The sequence below is a fragment of the Lepisma saccharinum genome, chromosome 30, assembly GCF_977018435.1.
Source record: "Lepisma saccharinum chromosome 30, izLepSacc3.1, whole genome shotgun sequence".
In the NCBI taxonomy this organism is placed as follows: domain Eukaryota; kingdom Metazoa; phylum Arthropoda; class Insecta; order Zygentoma; family Lepismatidae; genus Lepisma; species Lepisma saccharinum.
In genome coordinates this window covers 2,675,299-2,699,989 of record NC_139258.1, presented here as the reverse complement: position 1 = coordinate 2,699,989, position 24,691 = coordinate 2,675,299, and the positions used below count along the sequence as shown (strand labels likewise).

Below are 24,691 nucleotides of genomic sequence, written 5' to 3'. Positions count from 1 at the left end.
TATGTGCCGTCAACATTCTGCTTTTGAATGTTTGTAATTCTTCCTATGTAAATACAGGGCGAGTCTTAAATATGGCTACACATTTGAAGTAAATGTAGTGTGTTAGTGTGCAATGTAGAAGGAAGTGGTGATTGGTATATTCATTTTAGTCACGCACCTACGCTTACGTGATTTTAATGTAACATTGTTGCCGTCGACTGTGGGAAAGTTGAGGAAACAACTGCTCACAGTGTAAGTCCATTACAGTGCACATGGCTCTCACAATCATTCTGGCTTGCAATTGCCCACGCTGCAACTGTAACTTGCTGCTGCACGTTCAGCGCCATCTTGGCTCATGACGTAAACTCAGGCACGTGACTCTTTATCGGAAATGATAAAATGAAGTTCAAAGTTTAATATACCATTCATCATTTCCCTCTACATTGTACAGTAACACACTACATTTACTTTGAACGTGTAGCCATATTCATGACACACCCTGTATACCAAGTGATTGAAGAAAATGTGCACAAACTGAAGAAGTGCAGAGAGGTCACAATATAACAGTTTTACAATAGGTACTTGTGAAAATGAACTTTAGTACAGGCCTGTGAAGGTTATGAATCATGTGATGGCAGGGTGTAATCACTGATACTACCCGTCCATATATTCGCTGCATACCTCTGCGTTGAGGGTGTTGTATCATGGGTAGGGCCACATATACAAAGGTCTTTTAAAAAGTAACTGTAGCTCGGGAATGGTAAGGACTAGGGAAATGAAATTTTGTAGGTAGAAGCATTGGTTCTTTGGAAATGTCACTCAATGTATGATCCATGTGGTTCACTGCACTGCAGCCATCTTTGTTTCCATGACATGAACGCACGTTTGCAAAACTCTTTAGGTTGTTCTTTACACCACTTTTTCCACATACGCAATGAGCTTGTCATCTCCAAACTGTTTCCCATGCAGATGAGGCTTCAGTTGTCCAAACGGATAGAAATCCGATGGTGCTAGGTCAGGACTGCATGGGGGTTGTTGCACCACTGCCCATCCCAGTTGGCCAGTCTTCTGAACTGTCATGAGTGCAGCATGCGGTCGTGCGGTATCGTGATGCATTATCTGGCCTCTTTGTTCGTAAGCTACACTGCAGTTTGTCCAAGAACGAACAATAACATTCTTTGTTAATGGTCGTTCCACGTTCGAGAAAGTTTATGCAAATCACCCCCTGTGATTCCAAAAGAATTTTGCCATCAATTTGTTGTGTGACCTGGCAAGTCGCGGCTGCTTTTGCCGCAGAGATCCAGAATGCCACCATTCCATAGACTGCCTTTTACACTCTGCATCGTAATGAAACAGCCAGGTTTCATCACATGTGATGACGCCATGAAAGCATTGTGGACAATCCCCGGAGAAACTTTGCAGAAGATCATCGCACGTGGTGTAAATACCAACCTAAAGAGTTTAACGAATGTGCGTTCGTATCATGGAAACAAAGATGGCTGCAGTGGAGTGAAGCACATGAATCATACATTGAGTGACATTTCCAAAGGACCAATGCTTCTACCTACAAAATTTCATATCCTTAGTCCCTAACATTCCCAAGCTACAGTGGATTGTGCGTTACTTTTCGACTGACCCTTGTATATGGTGAATAAAACCTTCATACTTCAGAGAGTGATGTGTCTGTAAATATACTCTAAATTACATATTTTGCATTATTTTCTGAGAAGAAACAGTAGAAAAATGCATTTCACACCTTTCAAAAAACATGAAAAATGAACGTTTGAAATACAAAATGAAATGTCTCATTTCTTATTATCAGCAATCATGTGGACTGACATTAAGTCCTGCACCATTTGATTTCTGTCGCAGGTCTGTAGTGACTCAAGATAGTTTCCTAGCCTACCAAATTAGGTAAATGTCTGTTATATCGGAGACACATTTCTTAATTTTTACAGAAGAAATTACTTACGGAAATTAGTTTCTGTAACATTTTGAAAGTTTGTGGAGGTATTTCTCACCATAGAATGCTGCGCAACAAGAAATAAGCACTTTTGATATAATAAACTTGCATTTTGTGCAAAGCGACATTATGCTGTTGTTTCCATTATGTACCTGCAAATGGTGCGAGCGTTGAAAGTCACGCGGTCTCGCCAGTGTTTCCAAATGTGCCTTTTTTGTACGAGAATTTTTTTTTTAACTATGCATACCTAACCTAACCTAACCTTGCTGGAAATGGTCTGTGGGGATATCGTGAATGGTTTTTGGGGCTATCGTGAATGGTTTTTGGGGCTATTGTGAATGGTTTTTGGGGCTATCTATCAATGGTTCATGGCTATCTATCAATGGTTCACAAATGAACACGAAAGTAGGTAATTTTTTTTTGTTAAGAAGGTTGGAAACACTGCATACCCAAACCAAATCGACAAAACACAAGCACCACGTGCGATGATCCACAGCTGTGCACGCCATATTGTATGTTCCGCAACGGAAGAAAGGAACCAAAAGAATTACTCGTAATATGAAAAATCGAAGTTATTTTCGTGTAAAAAGCATAATGGCACCTTCAACTATATTCTGCAATACACAATTGGTAAGTACGAACCATCCAAAACACAAAATATCCGATTTTAATATGTCTCAGATATAACAGACATTTACCCTGAATTATATTGTAAAATTGTTGCATTTTATCTCTCTTTGTTCATACACTACCTCTTTAAGCAGATTGAAAACACACCAAAAATATTGTAGATTGGGCCTCATTACTGATAGCAATCTTATTTGTGCTAGCGTACAGTAAAATTTTAATAAACAAGTGGCTAGGTTTGACAAGTGAATCTCTCTACAGTGTTCCGTGCAAAGCTTGCATACACGAATAATACAGAGTGTCCGAAAAGTCACGCAACCAGGTGTTTACGACCATATAACGTTAAAAGTACCTTAGTGTGATAGCCTGAGGTGAAACACGTCTCTTAGCGACACGTGACAGCAACAGTGTTGCCAGTGTCCCTCGTAATATTGTGAGAACATAGATTTTTGGAACAGCCCATTTATTCCCTTGTGCAATGTTTTTGAAACTTCGTCAAAGTTCCTTTTCTATCAAATTCAATAGATGGCCGTCCAAATTGTTCGTTGGTATTGTGAAATGTTGCAATAATGTACCTCAGTTAGTTCTGTGCATCAATACACATGATTTGCAAAAATCTTTTTCTGCCTTTTGCAACACTGCTTATTTGTTATTAAAACATGCATGTTCTTACATATGTTTCTCTCTAAATTTTCCCAATATACAGGGCATTCTCTTGGCAGAAAGAGTTTCTTTTCATTCCGTTTCGCTATTCCGTTATACGGTCGTAAACACCAGGTTGCGTGACTTTTCGGACACACTGTATATATAATGGAAAAATTAAGTGAAATAAGATTTTTCTTGGCTGGTTTCATGATACAATGTATTTCTTTCTTTCTCAATGCATGTCTCTGTGCCGAAGTGGCTTGCATGAAATTCTTGCTAACATTTCTTTTTTCATTTCCATAGGAATAGTAAATTTACCATTGTACACTAAATTCATCCCTGAAGTTCCAGTATTATTCTGTACATATGGGTATGTATTCTTTCTTATGTGGCTTGGCTAACCATTTTAATCACCTTTTATCTATCTTCACAAATTCTCACTTCCGCTGTCAAGTGCTGTATGCTGTAGAATTTCTTCTGTTGTATTTGAACGTTGAAATATTTTAAAAAATGCTATATTTTTCAGTCATTTTTATGTATAAATATAATCTTTTCTCTTCCTTGCACTATTCTATCATTCTAAATATTGTTAATAAGTAATAAAGCATGGATTTGCTTCTTTATGTTGCTAGTGCATCATGAGTTTCTTTATATTCCTTTGTTTAAAGAAAGCAAGAGGTCTTTCTGCAGACAGGAATTATTTCTTCAACTTGCCATGCTAAATTTTCAAAGTAAGAAATTGTTCCTCCTCCCAATACCTTACGATTGAAATATCTTGACAGCTGTAGGTATAACTATCAAACTATTTTCGAATGGATTTAACCAAAAATGAACATTACTTAGGTTAGCACAGCCACATTGGGTTAGAAATATATGCCAAATTTCCATATCCAATGAAGAATGTACAATGTTAGGACTCATCTATACAAGTGCTTAAATATGTTGAAATCCTGACTCAGCAGTGGTGTCAGTTGAGAAATTCAGTTTGCAACAGAAGTGCTTTCATTACCTCCTGACTTGTTCATCTTTGAACAAGTGTTCTTGGGTTACACTGGTCTGCATGAAAATCGGCCCTGACACTATTCCTGCTGATTCTTATGTAAAACGACCTCCTGAATCCGAATATGACCCCCGTTTTCCCCCATCACCCACCGTTTTCGGGGGGCAGCCCCCCACCTATTTTTATCAGTTTTCGATCATTTGGAGGGATGAAAAGGATTATTTCAGCCTTTACATTTCTTCTGAGGGGCTAGAGAGGTGAAAAGTTCTAAAACATGAACATTTGTAGCAAGGAGTTAGATTTGGGGGGGATTTGCCCCCTTAAATTGTAAAAAAAATCATTAAAAATGGTCGATTTTTCCAGTTTTTTGCAATTTTTTCCACTTATTTTACACATATTCTAGCTTCCAGCACCACTCATCCTCCCCCAAACACCCCCAAATAATAAAAATATATAGCAACAATAATAAAATATATAGCAACAATAATAAAAATATATATAGCAACAGTTCAGAAGATTCACTGTACCATGCTGGCGCTCTCAATACTTCGTGCCCCCCCCCATTTTTCCCCATCAGCCACCGTTTTTGGGGGAGCCTCCTTATTTTTTATCACTTTTTGATATTTTATAGCCATGATTTTGATTTGGAGGGGTGAAAAGAATATTTCAGCTGTAAAGAATAATAAATAAATAAGATAAGTACCTTTATTTGGTGCTTCTTTTCCTTTTGTACCCTGAGGTAGAAGTTTCTCGTACCAAAAACCAGCAGTACTCTGCTAACATGCTCGCGTTCCACTTCCCTGAAAATCTCCTCTCGAACTTATTGATGTCTTGATGGAACCGTTCTGTAAACAGTCTCCATTTGTCTGGGTCTCATGCCATCTTCAGTTCTATCATCAATGCATTTGAATTAGGGCAGAACACTAAGCCTTCATCTTCCGAAAAAAGTAATTTCAGGGTTGACTGCCTGGTCCTGTAAGAAGAGATTTTTACGCCCTTTTCTAAGTGATTCCACTGCTGAAGTCGAGATCCAAGCAGTTGAGACTTACTCTTAGGTAACTCCAAATCCCTGACGAGATCATTCAATTCCGACTGAGTAACGAGGTGAGGTTGTCGATGAGCTGAATAAGCATAACACTCTTCATCATCGGTGGACGTATCATTTGATGGTTCAGGCTGTGGCTCAAAGTCTTTCAAATCCATTTCTGGCTCTAGAGTATAGGTTTTTGGGGGCACTGGGATTGGCAAAGATTCGTTGTGAGGAACAGGTTTTAGAGCTGAAGGGATATTAGGATACTGAATTGTATGCTTACTTTTGCTAGATAACCCGACGATGGAAGTCATACAAAAGTAACAATCTGTGAGATGACAGCGAGGTTCCCGGCAAACCATGGGCACAGCAAATGGCATTGAGCCAACCTTCCCCCTCCCTCCGTCTCCCTTCATTCGGGGTCCTACTCCTGAGCGTTCACCTATACTGAGGGAAGATAAGGATTGCAGTGCAGGACTATAGTGACAAGATCAATGCAAGTTTAAACTTGTCAAAGCATGAAAATTCCTATGCAAACCTGTTCCCGCGAGGTATTGAGAGTGCCAGCATGGTACAGTGAATCTTCCGAACTGTTGCTATATATTTTTATTATTGTTGCTATATATTTTTATTATTTGGGGGTGTTTGGGGGAGGATGAGGGGGCTGGAAGCTAGAATATGTAGAAAATAAGTGGAAAAATTGCGAGAAAACTGGAAAAATCAACCATTTTTAATGATTTTTTTTACAATTTAAGGGGGCAAATCCGTCCCAAATCTACCTCCTTGCTACAAATGTTCATGTTTTAGAACTTTTCATCTCTCTGGCCCCTCAGAAGAAATGTAAAGGCTGAAATAATCCTTTTCATCCCTCCAAATGATCAAAAAGTGATAAAAATAGGTGGGGGGCTCCCCCCCGAAAATGGTGGGTGATGGGGGAAAACGGGGTCATATTCGGATTCAGGAGGTTATTTTACATAAGAATCAGCAGGAATGGTGTCAGGGCTCGAAAAAAAATTTCTTTTTGCAGACCAGTGTTATTAGACAGGTTAAATCGGTGTTAAGCTTCCACCGTTTCAAGCACGTACTTTGGTCTCATCTTCGGGGAATGTAAAACTTTAGGCCAGCGTAGGGTTAACCATATGACTAGGATGGGGCGGAGCTTGGGTGCTGTCTTCCTATTGGTTCGCTTGGGATCCTGTTGTTCTTATTGGCTGATGTCATGTTTCTACGGAGGAGTGGGATCTAGGCATGACTGAGCTGGAGTTCCACATTCCTGTTGAGATTTGTGATTGGTAGAGGCACATATTTTTGGTAAATAATGCAAAATTTCGGTACAAAAACAGAGTAGATTTCGGGTTCAAAAGCTGTAAATAAAATAAAATTTCGGTATTATAGTGGTGAATGATCACATCAAAAGTACTATATAAGATGATATTTTGGTTTTAAAATTGTGAATATAATCCTAAATTTGTTTTAAAAACTGCACTTATTACACAAAATAAACTTATCCCTTCTAATAGCACATTTATGTAGTTACCAGAGTATTAAGTTTATTCCCGTGTAAAGGGGTCCATTTTTGCTTCTCAAATATTTACAGCAGAATTAATCAATTCTCCGTGAATTGCATAACTCACAAGATACTTCAGAAAGTGTCGCGTCGGTATATAAACGGTAAATTTCGTGTTTAAGAGTCTATTTCGCAGTTCATTTCGCATTATTTCGTGACAAAACAGGTTCGGAAAATGCACCTTACACCTTTCAGAAACATGAAAAATGAACATTATAGCATGTTATTTCGTGTTTTCGTCAAAAACGAAATTTGCATGCCTCTAGTGATTGGCCATTGCTTCCTTTACCAGCACATTTGGCTATTATCATTGCAACATCAGATTATTCCAACCAGGAAAGTCTAGCAGAACACAGCATCACCGGGGGACACAGGATTTTATTTGCTGACACCAAAATAATAGCTAAATGTGCCAGTTACTGGGACCGACGAGTAAAGGAAGCCATAGCGAATCTGAACAAAAACACCATGCCTGGAACCCACTCCTCCGTAAATCCATGACATCTGCCAATAACAACTCCAGGATCCCGAGCGAACCAATAGGAAGACATCATCCAAACTCCACCCCATCATAGTCATATATTTAACCCAACGTTAGTCTCCATTTTCACATTCCCTGGTGATGAGAGCAATGTATGCGCTCGAAACGTTGGAAGCTTAACTCTGATTTAACCTGGCTCTTAACCCAAGCACACTTATTTGAATCGCCTCGCCAGGAAAGCTACCATTCCTATTGGTCACCTTGATGTAAGTGTGGTATCTGCCACGTCTTAATCACCTGTACAACCTGTACATTCATCTAAAACTAACAAAGATTGCTGTATTTTATTTGATGTTGTATTCGTGAAACAAATGCATGTAAGTATGTGTCTGCAGTCAGACAAAAGTACAATGAGAATAACACAGTAGAAATTGTTGTGTGTAGGGATATGGAATGCATTGCTGTAGGATTTTACACAATATAACTGTATTGCAGCCTTTTTCGTGCATCTTTGTTTTTATTACTTCTGGACAATTTTTTTAAAAAATATGCATTTTTACATGTACAACAACATCGAACTTTCCTCCACTGTTAGTACACACTTGTGCTTAGAGTTTTTAAAACAGGTGCACACAGGAGATGCACTACATAGGCAAAAATTGCAGGCTGGATCAGAACTTGAAACTAGGTCTCTTGTATACTGTGTCGTTTCTCTACGATCTGCGCTGCGGAGCCAGCCCTGGATTGACTTGATTTTGTTCCACTGTCTTTATCTGTGTAAAATTGTGTTTGTCAGTGATAAACATGATGGCACAGTGGCACCATCCTCACCTTGTAATCAAGGGGTCCCACGTTCGATACCCGGTGGAGGCACATTGTGGTTCTTATCCCAATTTAAACTGTAGGTCCAGTCCTGATTAGCCTTACTGTGCATAAAGTGGACTTAAAACACCAAATCAGTCAATCAAGTCAATGATAAAGCCGACATATCTTACTGCAGTAACACTGATGGAGACTTTTCTATACAGGTAAACCAAAACAGTATAAAGCAATGGTACAGCAGTATGCCAGAGATCTAGGTTTGAGTCCTGGTCAACATTTTTCACTGAAATTTGTACATAGCACAATTATTTATTATACACATTTGCAATAGTAATATTATTATGCAATTCAGCACAAGTAAATATCTTTGCAAATTTTTTTTATTAATCAGTTACGAGGCGTATTTGTAAAGTAAGTACCGAAAGGGTGTAAGAAATAAATTAAAATAGTTTTGTACCTTTTTTTATTTGAATTGCATTCTACAGACCTTAAACTACTTTTTTACGTAGTGTCCACCATTTTTCAAGCATTTGTCATAGCATGGCACTAGTTTTTGTATCCCATCGTCATAGAATGTTCCCGCCTGTGATGAAAGCCGTCCATGCACTCCTGCTTCAACGCCATCATGCTCGTCGACACACTGACCACAATTTTCGATTCCAGGCTATCTGTCACAATTTCGTAGAGGACTGTTTTCTTGAAATTTGTGGAAATTCCATGGAAAACGACAATATTGTGAAGCGCCTGTTTTCACGAATTTCAACGTCGACTGCACGCACCAAATCCTCGGTCACAACAGATGGCCGGCCGCTTCTTGACTCATCATGAACTGTCTCACGACCTTCTTTAAACATAAAAAAAAAGACCTCTCACAGTTGACAGTGGATGTCTACCGGTTTCACGTTTCTTGCATTGAGAAAAGAATCACAGACCGGACTTCACAGTTGGCGGGCCGATTGATTTTCTTCAACATTTCAAACCTTCATAAACCTACGAAGAAAAAGCACGACCTGCTCCCACGACTGCCTGTGGCTTACTAAGGGATGAAGGACGTCAGTGAGAACTCACACGGTCGCGACTACAGCGCTACAGCGGCAATATTTGCAAACTGTACTTACTTTACGAATACGCCTCGTAATTATGCCCATTGCTTGTCTTGTTCTTTAACTTCAATGGCCCTGCAACACTGAGTATGGGGTTTCAGAATATAATGCATCATTAAATACATGTAAAAGTAAATTACTAACTTTATCTGCGAGACTTGCTAATAATGGTTGTATTAATTTAGTTTCCCACCAGCAGCAAGTGGATGATGGCAAGGACCACCAAAGTTAATAGAACCATTAATTATTAATAAGTCTCAGGGATAATTTAGTAATGTGCTTATGTGCATTTAATGTACTACCACATCTTTTATTCCCTAAACATGAATAATGCAAATTGCAGTTTTATGCTTTTGCTGATGTTATGTTCTTGTTAACACTATTTGTGTAATGCAAACGCACATTATTTTTCTTGTTTTATTTTATTTGTGTTGAGTATAATGTGAATGATGAGTAGGCCACACTGTTAAATGAGAAATAGTAATAACTTGACAATAAGTGTGCATAGTTTGCAAGAAACTTTTGATTTTGATTCTGCATGTGACGGTATTTGTGAAAGTACTTCTTGAGATCTTTTTATTTATTCTCTAAGCATTCAACGAATGTGACAAAAAATAAATGCCCCTATTTTACCTTGGGTGGAAATTGTGGTACTAATAAATTGGAAAGCATTTGAAGTTATTTTAAAATTTTACAATCTAAACTGCAAACCTTAATAACACAAGGAGCTTCTATCGGATTGAAAATTATAGATACTAGAATTTAGACTGCAATTAAAAATTAATCAGTAGACCTACTTAAAAACTAGTTGCATCAAAATTTAGCTTATTCAATTCTGCGTTAATCTATGCTAACCAACATTTTTTTCGAGTAGGTCTTTAATTTTTGATCTTTGTGAGAACAAAAATGCTGTTTTTTTTGCATTCGATTGCTTTTTTTTTTGCAAACGATCATGGTTTTTTTCTCCAAACAATCTCTTTCTTTGAAATTCTGTAAATCAAAAACGGTTTGTCCAATCATTGTGAAATTTTAGTAAAGTGGAGGCACAAAGGTTTTAAACACAATTGTTAATTTTCAAGTTTTCAAAATTAGTCAAAAAACCTTATTCTTCAATTTTGCGAACAACTTTTTCTTAGTATTGGGTTGTCCTACAAATATAATAATAATAATAATATAATATTGGTATTGTTTTGTAGCTCTTTGCTTCTGTCAATTGTCATTGTCAATTCATATTGCGAAACTGATTTTATACAGATTTTTATTCAGAAGTGTAAACTTGTACGTTGAACGTGGCAACACTGCACACAGCGATGTACATTGAACCATGAAAAGTATGGGCTCATGCTGCGAGTCAATGATTCAGTTTTTAAAAAAAACTTTTAAATTCCAATTCAAAATATTCAAAGAAAATGCCTCATTACAACATGGTGTTATCAGATGTCTATATCAGTGTACTATTACGAGGGCTATTTTTTTTTCAAGGCCCAATCGGTCGAGAAATAAAAACCACAGTGAAATCAAAAATGTTTTTATTTGCAACATTTAGCTACACCTTAAAGCTACTTCTCTACATAGTCGCCGCCCAGATTTAGCATTTGTCATAGCGTGGTACCAACTTTCCAATACCCTCGTCATAGAAGGCAGCCACCTGTGCTTTCAGCCAATTCTCTACGCTAGTCTGCAGCTCGTCTGTGCCAAAATGCTGTCCTCCTAGCCAGCGTTTTATGTGCGTAAAGAGATGAAACTCTGAAGGAGCCAAGTCTGGGCTGTAAGGTGGGTGATCAAACACCTCCTATCGAAAACGCCGCAGGAGTGTCTGTGTTGCATCAGCAGTGTGCGGCCGAGCATTGTCATGAAGAAGGACAATGCCTCATGACAACATTCCTCTTCGCTTATTCTGAATTGCCCTTCGTAGACGTTGAAGCATCATGCTGTATGAGGCTGCAGTGATGGTCGTGCCACGTTCCATGAATTCCACCATCTACATTCCTTTTCTGTCCCAGAACACAGTAGCCATACACTTTCTGATGGAGAAGGTTCGCTTGCACTTCTTTGGTTTACCCGGGGAATGGGAATGCATCCACTGTTTGGATTGCTCTTTTGTTTCTTCATTTTCGAAATGGACCCATGTCTTGTCCCCTGTGACAATTTTGTTCAAAAGATCCTTTCATTCGTCAATGAATTGCACCCCTCAGCATGAAGAAATCGATTGACTGCATGCACTTCACACTTGGCGTGCGACTCTAATGTTCTAGGCATGTTTCCGTGCTCACTGCACATTTCGAACTGACACGTATGACGTGACTCGATCAACGGGCATACTAGAGACACTGCACAACACATCCGCGCACAGCTTCATCGGATTTTCAATGTGGTTTTTATTTCGCGACCGATCGGACCTTGATAAAAAATAGCCCTCGTATTTCACATTTTTGGGGGGGATTGGGTGAACCCTCATCTCCCTCCCCCCTCTCAGAATGCCCTTGTGCACTGGTATCAGCTTAGCTCCAGATGTAAATTATTTTGAATAATTTTCTCTTCAAAGAGGCTGGATATTTCCTTCTACCACTGTACTTGAACAGAAATTTTCTTTAATGTTTGAAAAGCTTTTTGCAGCTTTCGATCCAACATTCATTTTAAATATAGATTTTATGGATGCAACACTTACTCAGTCACCATGAAGCGAGAGAATTTTAGAGTTCTTAATTTCCTCCATTTTAGATACAAGATTGTTAGCAATGTGCTATGAGAATGGAAAATTTTATTTACATGTTAGATAAAATATAGGGATTTTATTCACAATTTTAACATCAAAATGCTATTTCACATACAGCTTTTGATCCTGAAATATTCTGATTTTTTACCTAACTTTTAATCCATTATTGACGATAAATATGTCCCCCTAAGAATGAAGTATCAGAAAGCGATTGAAAAGTTATGTTGACCAAAATATTTAACCTTTCAGTTTTGTTTGAGGTGCTGTTTTAAGTCCACTTTATGCACAGTAAGGCTAATCGGGACTGGACCTACAGTTTAAAGTGGGATCCGAACCACTTGTGCCTCCACCGGGTATCGAACCCGGGACCCCTTGATTACAAGGCAATGACGCTACCACTGCGCCATAGGGGAGGCTTTAACCTTTCAGTGCATGTAGCTACACAAAGTGAAGAATTATTTTTAATAAATTTAATTAATAATTTTAATACATCAGTTTCGTAGAAAATAGATGTAAAAATTTTCCTACTTGCTTCTCTTGCAATACAACAATTTCCTGCATGAAATATTGTATGAAAGGGGCTGGACTACATACAATGTGATAGGTGCAAAATAGCCTGAGTGCTGACACACCCATAATCATAATTTTAGTCAATTAGAATATACCGGGTAGTCCAAAAGTCCCAGAACGGTCACATATCGTGAGAAATACACATCGAATCTGAAAACTAAAAGAAATAAGTGTTTAATAAGTGAAGGAAAGCTATTCAATGATTTCACACTTGATTCCCCACCCCCGCCCCCTGTGGGTGGGGGGTGGAAATGTGAAATTTTAAATAGAAACCTCCATTTTGTATTGTAGAATCAGAAAGAGGACTTCATTCAGAGTCCAACGAGCTATCAACCATCCTCTTAGCTCAATTAGGAACGGAGATATGGAGATTTTAAATTTTCACATGCGATTGTATACCCCCCCCCCCTTTTCCATATACTCTATTGAAAGGTCTTGGCGTGCAGAGTGCAGATTCCGAATCTGCAATCACATTCACTCTAGCTCAATTAGGGGCAGAGCGTCCGTTTTATTGATTTTTTAAAATATTATTATTATTATTATTATTATTATTATTATTGCGAAAATTAAGTTAAAATCGCCATATCTCAGTTCTTAATTGAGCTAGGAGGATGGTTGATAGCTCGTTGGACTCGGAATGAAGTCCTCTTTCCGATTCTACAATACAAAATGGGGGTTTCCATTTAAAATTTCACAGTTGCCCCCCACCCCACCTCCAGGGGGCGGAGGTGGGGAATCAAGTGTGATATCTTTCACTTATTAAACACACATTTTTCTTTTTCCGATTCGATGTGTATTTCTCACGATATGTGACCGTTCTGGGACCTTTGGACCACCCAGTATATAATGGTAGACTTCATCAAATGATAGCTACCATCTTTCATTTTACCCCGTGCAGGTGTGTGTGTGGATAAGAAGAGATAACTAAAAAGAAGTAAAGTGCTTCCCTATGGTTTGCACCATGCCATGAAGGCGTATAGGGTGTGTGGAGTTAGGGCCTCACACTTACTTGATCATGGACGAAGGTGGGGGTGATGTGATCAGTGCCACACCACGTCCCTGGCTGGCCTTCCCTGCTCAGGCTCCTCCAGGTACCCACTTTATAGGCACTTTATAGGACACAGAGTGAATGCCAGAGATGCTGGAACAGGTGGAAAATATCCTGGTTCTCCCCCACTGGGGGTTGAACCTGGGTCTCTTGCTTGGCAGTAAGATGCCCTAACGACAGCTATCGTGGCATATATGGATAGGGATGTGAAACATTTCCTTCTGTTCTTTGTTCATTGAAATGTTGAAATGTTGATGTTTTGTGTCACGTTGCTACTATGAAATCATCCAGTTAAACACACGTCACTTGAAATCCTTTATACGATAAGGACTGAAGTAATGCTTGGAAAGTATTTTTTCATGACTACGTTTTTCATACTCCAACATTCTAAACTTACATTAAGTTTACTATATTGAAAATAATTAAAAGTTAGTTGTCAGTCTTTCTCATCCTTAATTTGAGGTTTGTTTTAATGAACCAGTTTAGTATTTTTTTCTTTTCTGATTATTGAATTCTGTAATACAAATTAAATGTAACAACTTGTTCACGGGCTAGGTAATTGTTGAAACTGGAATATGATTCTTTACAGAATTGTGATTTATAACTTTTTGTGCCTAAGTTTCCAAACTTAGGTTTGTCTCCTACTGCACAAGTGTGTCCTGCTTAACACACCGAGCTCGCCGACCCCTGTGGCAGAGTGGTTAGCACATCGCACTACGATGCCAGGGGTCCCGGGTTCGCTGGGCATTGATGTTTGTGAGTGTCCATTCATCAATTTCATCACATCATCGCTCATCCCCATCTTCGCAAATTAGCCAAAAGTGGCACAAGAAGCGAAGTAAAATAGAGCATTTTGCCATTTTGATATCTTAGTTGAAGTAGTTCACACTGCCACAACCCCACGGCAACACTGCCCTGTCATTGTCCTTTATTGATTCATAGATTGAAGGGAATGCCACTTGTGGAACCCATATTTTGCTAATTTGTCACACTTTGGTTATCTATTTGATTTAGGTGAATATCTGCATATTTCGGTCAAGAAAGCACTTGAATAACGTACTACATGGCACTCCAATATAAAATATGGTAACTAAATGACAATTTCTTTGGACCCAACCATGCTGACACTTTCCTTGGAGAAGTTTGTTAGTGAACACTCCCAAGTGAAACAAATTAATATTGCTCTCTTGGTTAGGAATTTGCGTGGAAGTAAGATGTAATTAGAAGACATTGTTTTTTTCACCTTCATTATTGTCTAAAAATTGCACAACAATGCAACAAATGCGGAAATGAAATTGTACTGGAGTGAGTTTTTTCCCCTCCATTTTGTATTGCAAGAATAGAAGTCAACATTTTGTTAAAATGATACGCATTGTTTGTTATTTAATACAGGGTGTTTTACTCACTTTTGGCCCCTGATTTTGCTTATAAAAATCAAACTATTGGCCATAATGTAATGAAATCTGTTACGGACATACCTTGGTGTATGGTGACGTCACAGCAAGTGTTGAAAGTTGTTGCCATTAGCATCAATGCAAGCCTGCACATGCCTCTCCATGTTACAGATGATTGCCACCAACACATCAGGAGTCACAGCATTGATTTCCCACCAAATGCTGTCTTGCATTTCCACGATTAGTCCTTTATGGACCCCCAGTATGTGCAAACGATAAACACATGCTGTTCCACTGTTACCGTACTGTAAGGACGAACCACTGATTGAAAGTTCAAAGTTTGAATTGAACCAGAACAAACAAGAATCACTAGCATGTGCGTCACAACATCAGGACCAAGAACTCAGACTGAAAGCACACATCCAACTCAGACTGAAAGCACACATCGGTATGATTGGCATTTAATAACAGAATCACCCAGATGCACTTGCATGCCCACGCAAGGAGTAGAAAGACTGTGGCGCCATCTCCAGTGACATCACCATGCTTCTCATGCAAGGTATATCTGTGGCAAATTTCATTACCTTGTGACCAATAGTTTGCCAAGAGCAAGTGAAACACCCTGTATTATTTAACAGTTAATAAGAGAGGAGATGCATATATCTGTTTTCAAACTCTTGAAATTCCTGCATCACATCAACTCCTTTAAAGCCACATGCATGAAGTATCTTTTTTTAAAGAAAATATTTATTTTTCCTACAATCAGATTTTTTGTTTTTATATAATTTTATTTTTATTTTTAATTTTGTTTTGCTTTGTTTGCATAACAGTTTTATTTTTGATTCAATTATATATCTTTGAGAACCATAAGTACTAACTACGTATCACATATAAAGCTGAAGTTTCTTTAGTGATTAGCCGGTTCATGTGATTTTTATCAGATCACTAGTCCAAGTTCAGCCCCCGATGACCTGGCACAGCCGCCTATAACCACTCCGACGTACGCGATTGAGTTCCAGAAAGCTATTGAAGCCTCTTCACAGGGAAGAATTGTACATACTATTCAGGTATGCATGAGACATTAGGTGAGATTTTCACATATATATTACCTTAGCTGGTGTAGATGACGGGTACGGGTATCAGAGGAGAATTTCAGGTCAGAGTGAATGAGTATGCGAGTTTTTGGATGGCTTAATTTGCATGCCTCGAGTTCAATGTAGAATTAAAAAAATAAGTAACATTATAATTTCCCTATAATGGAAATTTGCATTAAACTATATAGGCTGGAATTTGTTGCTTTTAGAAAGCATGTAATTTTATTGTAGCAAATAAGATATTGGAAGAAAATCATTGTCTGCAAGCTTGCATGCAGCTTGTACACTATTTTAATGCTTTGCATTTAAATTTATTAACAGTTTGCCTTGCCAAAAATGTTAACTTTTTGTAGAATTGTAATTAAAAATCTAATTTCAAATATTATAAATAATACAGGATGTTCATAAAGGAATAGAGCAGTTTCAATATTTTCTTATTACTTGTAGCAACAGGGTATGAGAACAAATGTTACATTGGATGAAAGAGGAACTGTCGCAAGTTTGTGCAACATACATTGTAAGTGACATGGCATACATTCAGTCGGAAGTTCATTTCCTGTTACACTTGTATCAGAATCTCTGATGCGATGAGTGAATGGCTGAAACAATCCGGTTTCTCAATTCTGGCAGATAGTGGTGCAGGGTGGCCTCACTGGGAATTCCTTGAGTTCCAGGAATTATGCATGAATTTATGTGATTTACGAGTGCAAGTCAAAAAGTAAATGCAATCATTTTTCACAGCAATAATAGAAAAGTTACAATGACATCATTTTTCAACATAGTCACCCTTCACTTCAATACACTTGGTGCGATGTTCCACAACCTTTCCAATACCCTGAGAGAAAGAGGTTTCCGGTTGAGCAGCAAGCCACGTATTCACCGCTTCCTTCACCTGTTGATCTGTGGCGAATCGACAGCCTCTTAAAGCATCTTTAAGTGGACCAAACAGATGGTAATTCGATGGGGCGAGATCGGGACTGTATGCAGGATGCTCCAACACCTCCAAGTCCAGATTCTGAAGAGTTTGAGCCGTGTAGGCGGTGGTATGGGGACGTACGTTGTCATGCAATAAAAGAACGCCTTCACACAGTCGACCTCGTCGAATTGCAGGCTTCAACTTGCTGGAGAGCATATCACTGTAACACTTCATCAATAGTCACTCGTCGGTTATTCAGAGTCAGTACACGGACTTGCTGAATGTTGTCATCAGTAGTGGATGTGGCTGGACGTCTTGCTCTTTCCTCGACCTTCACGCTTGTTCGACCGCTTTTGAACTTTTCAATCCACTGGTAAACACTTCGCTGCAGTAAAACATTGTCACCGTATTGTGCTGAAAGTCTTCTATGGATTTCAGCTCCTAGTACACCTTCAGACCACAAAAAACTGATTACGGAATGCTGTTCTTCTGTGATGTACACGGACAGTGGCGCAGCCATGTTTACTTCGCAACAGTACAGAGAGAACTGAAGTGATGATGCTGTAACCTGCCACAAGCAATGACAATGGTTCCATCTATCGGCTTCCGAGCGCAGAAAGCTGTACAGCCAACCTTCAGACGAAAATAAAAAAAAAGCATTTAATTTTTGACTTACCCTCGTACTTTCTCCGTAGACGTGAAAAATTACTTGATTAATCCAAATCTCATTAAATTTTTACATGTTTATAAATGTCCTGTTTTTATTTTAATGTTGGTTCAAATTTGGGAAATTTCCAAAAGGAAGTGGCCGGGTGCCCACCCAGCATCGAATGACATGGGTACCTGGGGGAAACCCTGGCAGGTAAAGGCAGTCAGGGGCGTGATGCTGATCACATCACCCCCCTCATGACCGGATCAAGAAAGTGTGGGGCGTTACCCCCACACCCTCTATATGCCTTCGTGACGTGGTGCTAAGCACAGGGGAGCACTTTACCTTTTACCTTTTTATTTTTATCTACGAACGGAAAGAAAACTGTGTGGAAAATAAAACAGAATTATCTCAGTCCGTTTACGTTGTTGTTATTCAGAAAAATCTGACAGATGAAAGAGAGATTATTGCAAATTAGGTAACTTTGAGTTTGAAATTGTTACACAATTAACAATTTTTCGTAGATTAGTAACATTTGTGACATGTTTTTATAGATGTATTTCGAGTCTACGTATATATAAAATGGCGAATGTAAACCCCACACCTTAAATGTTTTAAATATATATATACGATACCATTTAATTGAATTGACATAATTGTGGATAGATTGGAATCACGCAGAGCCGGTAATACATAAGGTTGAACTAGAGAAAACTTCTGCTTGAAACGTTGAATTTTTGGAAACTTTGCTTTGCAAACCGGGAATTATACTTGAATTTCATAATGGTCCCAGAGTAGACACCTTGTGGTGGCACACAAACATGGTATTTCTGTTCCAAATCGTCACAGAAGGCCTGTTGCACAGTAACCACCGAATCACACTTCACAAACTCAAGCACACAGTGCTTCTGCTGGAGTCATCATTTTTCAACAGTGGCATCACTCGCGGCAGTGAACGAAAGTGCAAGCTTGTGGGTATGTTTAAAAAAAATCTTTTACAGTTGTTCTTTCATTTAATGTAACATTTGTTCTCATACCCTGTTGCTATGAGAAATAAGAAAAAATGTTGAAACTGCTATATTCTTTATGTACACCCTGTACAATGCATATTTTTTTGTTATTCATGTTTAAAATATTATTTCAGCTTTACAAACCCGAAGGAAGTAGTCTGGGCTTCAGTGTGGTAGGACTGAGGAGTGAGGAAAAGGGAGAATTAGGAATCTTTGTGCAGGAGATCCAACCAACAGGAATAGCTGGAAGGTAAGTACAGCATTTTTATCTTCCATGGAGCATGTTCAAAGGCTCTTAAGTCTCAAAATTTTCGTGTTGTGATGATAGAGAAAAATAAACTAAAACTATTGTGTGTCACATTGTGTTTTCAGATAATGTTGCGGCCATGTACTTGTGGAACACCCTGTGTATATATCACTTGCATTCATGGGCGTATATTCTAGGCTAGCTAGGCTCTCTGCGAAGCCTGAAGTCTAGAGAATAAAATACAGGAGAAAAATCGATCAGAAATTGTAAATTATAGTATTCATATCAGCGAAATGATGATGCTGATTCTGGAGTTGGCAACCTGATTTCTCATGAGTTGGCAACCTGATTTCTCATGAGTTGGCAACCTGATTTCTTATGAGTTGGCAACCTGATGTCGTATGAGTTGGCAACCTGATTTCCTATCAGTTGGCAACCTGATTTCGTATGAGTTGGCAACCTGATTTCGGAAGAGTTGGCAACCTGATTTCCCGTGAGTTGGCAACCTGATTTCCCGTGAGTTGGCAACCTGATTTCCCGTGAGTTGGCATCCTGATTTCCCGTGAGTTGGCATCCTGATTTCCCGTGAGTTGGCATCCTGATTTCTCATGAGTTGGCAACCTGATTTCTTATGAGTTGGCAACCTGATGTCGTATGAGTTGGCAACCTGATTTCCTATCAGTTGGCAACCTGATTTCGGAAGAGTTGGCAACCTGATTTCCCGTGAGTTGGCAACCTGATTTCCCGTGAGTTGGCAACCTGATTTCCCGTGAGTTGGCATCCTGATTTCCCGTGAGTTGGCATCCTGATTTCCCGTGAGTTGGCATCCTGATTTCCCGTGAGTTGGCATCCTGATTTCCCGTGAGTTGGCATCCTGATTTCCCGTGAGTTGGCATCCTGATTTCCCGCGAGTTGGCATCCTGATTTCCCGTGATTTGGCATCCTGATTTCCCGTGATTTGGCATCCTGATTTCCCGTGAGTTGGCATCCTGATTTCCCGTGAGTTGGCATCCTGATTTCCCGTGAGTTGGCATCCTGATTTCCCGTGAGTTGGCATCCTGATTTCCCGTGAGTTGGCAACCTGATTTCCCGTGAGTTGGCAACCTGATTTCCCGTGAGTTGGCAACCTGATTTCCCGTGAGTTGGCATCCTGATTTCCCGTGAGTTGGCAACCTGATTTCCCGTGAGTTGGCAACCTGATTTCCCGTGAGTTGGCATCCTGATTTCCCGTGAGTTGGCATCCTGATTTCCCGTGAGTTGGCAACCTGATTTCCCGTGAGTTGGCATCTTGATTTCCCGTGAGTTGGCATCCTGATTTCCCGTGAGTTGGCATCCTGATTTCCCGTGAGTTGGCATCCTGATTTCCCGTGAGTTGGCATCCTGATTTCCCGTGAGTTGGCATCCTGATTTCCCGGGAGTTGGCATCCTGATTTCCTGTGAGTTGGCAACCTGGTTTCCTGTGAGTTGGCAACCTGGTTTCCTGTGAGTTGGCAACCTGGTTTCTTATGAGTTGGTAAATTTATTTCTATTCATAGCCTAGGACCACGTGACATAGTGAGATAGCCCAGATATTGGACTCTGTATGCGCCACTGCTTGCATTGTACAGGGTGCGGCAAAACGATCTGATGGTTTGTAAGTATAAATAACGAACATATTACATAACATTTGTACATTGTTATGTATTCAACAGATTGGGGTACATGTGCCATTTAACAGGCAGTAAAAAATCTGTTGAATACATAACCATGTACATATGTTGTGTAATATGTTCGTTATTTTTACTTACAGACAATCAGATCTTTTTGCCGCACCCTGTAGAATTCTTGCCCTAGTTTACAGTTGTAACAAGCACTTAAATATGTTTTCTGGTGTAACTTTGTGGGAGAATGCATACTGCCTTCATCAGACATTTATTTGTAGTTTCATCAATGTTTCCATTGTAACAGTTACGTGTGGGGGGGGGGGGGGGGGCTTTGTTCATTGCAAGAGAACACTGGAAGGAATTAAATAATGAGAATGGCCATATAGACTCACTATGGAGTTCTATTTTGCACTTTTGAAATTTAATCCAACCATAAAGATCAAGAAACTGTGTAGAGGGAGATAAGATGTTGAATTACTTATTTGAGAAGATTTTCAATTGAAAAGTAGTTGGTTGTTTGACAGTTGAGTTGTCAGCCTCCAAAATGTAACATTATTGAAAAGATTCATTGCAGCACTAATCATAATTAATTTAATAAATATTAATTTACAAATTCAACTTCTAATCTTATTATTGCTACATTTATTCTAGAAAAATATGTCTAATAAAGAGTGTTCTCCCAAACTGCTATGCCGAAAAATGTCTTTGAATGCTTGTAACAAACTTAAACTGCAAATTGAATTAACCACTATGCTATCAGTGAAACCATCGAGAATTATGTTACATTGGAGAACTATCCCAATTTCTTCACACACTTTTTTAACCTTACCAGCTGATTATCATCCATGTTTGAAGATGACAACAGCGTTTTAACTTACGTATCTACCTTTTTTGAGAAGAGAGGGCCTTTTACGCTGTGTCTGAGGAAGTTTTTATTGCAACCATACCTTTTATATGTGTATATCCTGTGCAGGTCCCGTTACAACTTTCCACTTTCAACCTTTCTGAAAGGCCTTTTTAAACCCTCAGATAGGATTTTAGATAAGGGGATATTCCCCTGCATACATTGAAAAGTGCCAAATGGCCACATGTGCCAGTGTACCCAAACATTTTAATCCATTCAAGTACATGGCAGTATGTGAATTAACCGAAACGTATGCAGAAACCCAATCAATTTCCTGCAAAAGTATTCCGAGCAAATGCCTCATCCAACACAACTATAATCATGTAATTAAAAAAGGAGCTACCATTTCTGTCGGAGATGGGGTGGGGGTGACTTACGATGTGTGCTGATAAACAGGAAAATGGTGAATGCACAGTTGGAGCCACGGTAGGTAGAGCATCTGGTTCAATTCTCAGGGTAGTGATTTCAGATGGAAATTTTTGCAGCAATATCACCCAGCCTCTAATAAATGAGTATGTGGGTGCAACACTTGGAGGTAATGGTGACCAGAGCATGGTGCTGATCCCATCACCTCCACAAATGGCTGAGATTTTGAATTCCGGGGGCCCCTACTTCCACATGTGCCCATTTACCTCAATGACATGTAACATAGCAACATTTTTTGAAGTAGAGAAGTTTTTGCAGTCTTAAAACTCCTGGACTTCATTGATTTTCAAAGAGTCTTTCTATGCACAGATTTGATCTGTGGGCTCCAGAGTCAGGAATCGCTGACTTCCAGACATCCTGTAGTGCAATGCATCCTACCATGGCTTCTGTCCTTATCTACCACTGCCGAAGTCCACTTCTGCTGGGTCCTCCAGTCATGTAGGTATACAAACAAACGAAGCAGCGATGCTGCCACCCTCATCCACCCTCTGCCAGCTAGGGACCTGCAGAAAGTTACATTGGAGAACTATCCCAATTTCTTCACACTTTTATAACCTTCCCAGCTGTTTATCACCCAAGTTTGAAGATGACGACAGTGTGTTAACTTATGTATTTTATTTATTTATTTAATAGAAGATTCCAAATACAGCATTAGCCATTTTACATTGGAACGATTTTATAGAACATGAGTACAAAGATAATAACATAATGCAACAAAAATAATAACATTGAAAAATGACATGTGGTTAAGAGACGTACATACTTTTAGTTACCTTTCTTCTAAAGTGGTCCAGATTTTCAAAAATGTCTATTTGGCTTCCTAGATCATTATATTCACTGGACAGTCGATGAAACAGAGAGCGCTGGATGAGGCACAATCTCGGCTTCTGAGAAGCAAAAAGTTGAGTACTTCTTGTTGAGCGGGCAGGCACACGAAAGTGAATTTCCTGAAGAAGGCGGTCACTTCTGATGTTGCCATTCACTATTTTATGTAGAAATATATGGTCAGCCAGTCTATGTCTCTCTTGAGGAGTTTGGATATTTAACATTTGCAGGAAGATGGACTTTTGCAAGTGTTTTGTGGACGGAATTCGGTGTCGAACAATGGCCAGGAAGAAATGTAGGACGGAATTTAGTCTATCTGAATTTGAGGGGCATGCCGATCGGAGAACAGTATTCAATTTTAGATGACACAAAAGATTTGTAAAAGGTGCTGAGGGCAGTCAAGTTGTTTATTTCCGTGAAACGATAGAGAAGACCCAGCATACGCATTGAACCCCTTGTGACTGTAGAGATGTGTTCAGCTTTTTTGAGAAGAGAGGGCCTTTTACACTGTATGAGGAAGCTCCCTTCTTGATGTGTGGCAGTTGGAGTGGAATGAGGTATGGGGGAACAAGCTTCATGGGAAGAAATCCACCACTGGTGCTTGGCATTCCTTGTCCCATCCTTCCTGCCGAGAAGAAGTTCTCGTAACGTGGCTTCCAATTGGACACAGCCATCTCACACATCGTCATTTACTGCAAGGGCTCGACCCTCTACTGTGCTGTACCTGCAATGTTGTTTTAAAGTGTTCAGCACATTCTTCTTCATGAATTATTTCAGAAACGATTTTAACCTTTCCAACATTTTGTTAGCTATGTTGGGAGATGATGACATTGTTTTAGCCAATGTTTTAGCTTTTTTTGAGAAGAGCAGCCATTTTACTCCGTTTCTAAGGTAGTTTTTAGACTATTACTGGTAGAATGCTGCAAATAGTTCGCACGGACAACGCTAAATGGCACACAGAATTGATAGTTCTTCCGCTCGAGCGATAAATGACTGAACTCTCGAAACCTATTAGTGCATGTATTTCCGTAATTTGTCTATGGTAGTGGGTGCTCAAATATGAATAGTGAAGTAAGAGACGAAGTGAAATTGAAAAATAAGTGAACATAGTCATCATCTCCATATTAAAGTGCAGTTTTGTGTATCTTGCCGAGATATATGAAAATGAAACCGATGATTATGGGCTGAAACTGCTTAGACTGACATTTTATGTTTTTCTTTGTTATTGTATTGTCACATTGAAATCAAGGTTATTAGAATTATATAAGGTTGGGTCGTAAGCTTGTTTACTCAAAACGCATGCGACCTGTTGACAAATCATGGGATCGAGTGAATCTAACCCCCGAAAGTTCACATAAAAGTGTTACATTATCCACATATCAGAAAAGAGCACAAAGTGAAAACTTGGATAAATTTCTCATATCGGACAAATGGATTTCTTCAAATTTACAGGAGAAATTACTTACCGAATGCAGTTTCTTTATACTTGTGGAAGTTCGGGGAAGTGTTTGCTTGCATTGTTCATTGAATTTTGCCAGTAAATCATACATTTTTCGATATAAATGTGTGACCGATGCACGAAAGCTCTTGCATCCATTTACTTCCAGGTGTGTGATGACATAATCCCGGTCAATCCCAGTTAGTGTTTCCAAACACGTGTTTTTGTAACTGAAGAAGGTACGTTTCCACAAATGGTTTGTGGGGCTATGTGTCAGTGGTTCGTGGTGTATGCGAGAATGTTGTGTGGGGCTACGCATATTTTTTTCTAAACCTATTTTTAACTATTGTAAACTAAACGTGACCCTACCTAACCTAACCTTACCGGAAATGGTTCGTGGGGCTATGCGTCAATGGTTTGTGGAGCTACGTAGGTATTTTTGGGTGCAGTTGGGTGGAAACACTGCATGCCGAGTACGGTAGTGAAACTGTGACCGCCATTTTGCGTGTTAACGAAGGCAAAAAGAAACGAAGAAAACTTACTCGATATGTCGCAAATAGAGCTTATTTCCGTGAAATAAGCGAAATGCCACCT

General features: G+C 39.2%; 1 protein-coding gene across 5 annotated transcripts in view; it reads left to right on the top strand.

Moving 5' to 3' along the window:
* LOC145981803 (multiple PDZ domain protein-like) overlaps positions 1-24,691 on the top strand; it is a 963,820-nt gene that overhangs the window by 21,542 nt on the left and 917,587 nt on the right. For 4 of the 5 annotated variants that reach the window (XM_083115226.1, XM_083115228.1, XM_083115229.1 and 1 more), the window contains exons 5-6: positions 15,887-16,012; positions 18,749-18,864. In XM_083115226.1, coding sequence (XP_082971352.1) covers positions 15,887-16,012; positions 18,749-18,864 — 242 coding nt within the window. The remainder of the gene's footprint in view (positions 1-15,886; positions 16,013-18,748; positions 18,865-24,691) is intronic. The other variant, XM_083115230.1, reaches the window with a different exon arrangement.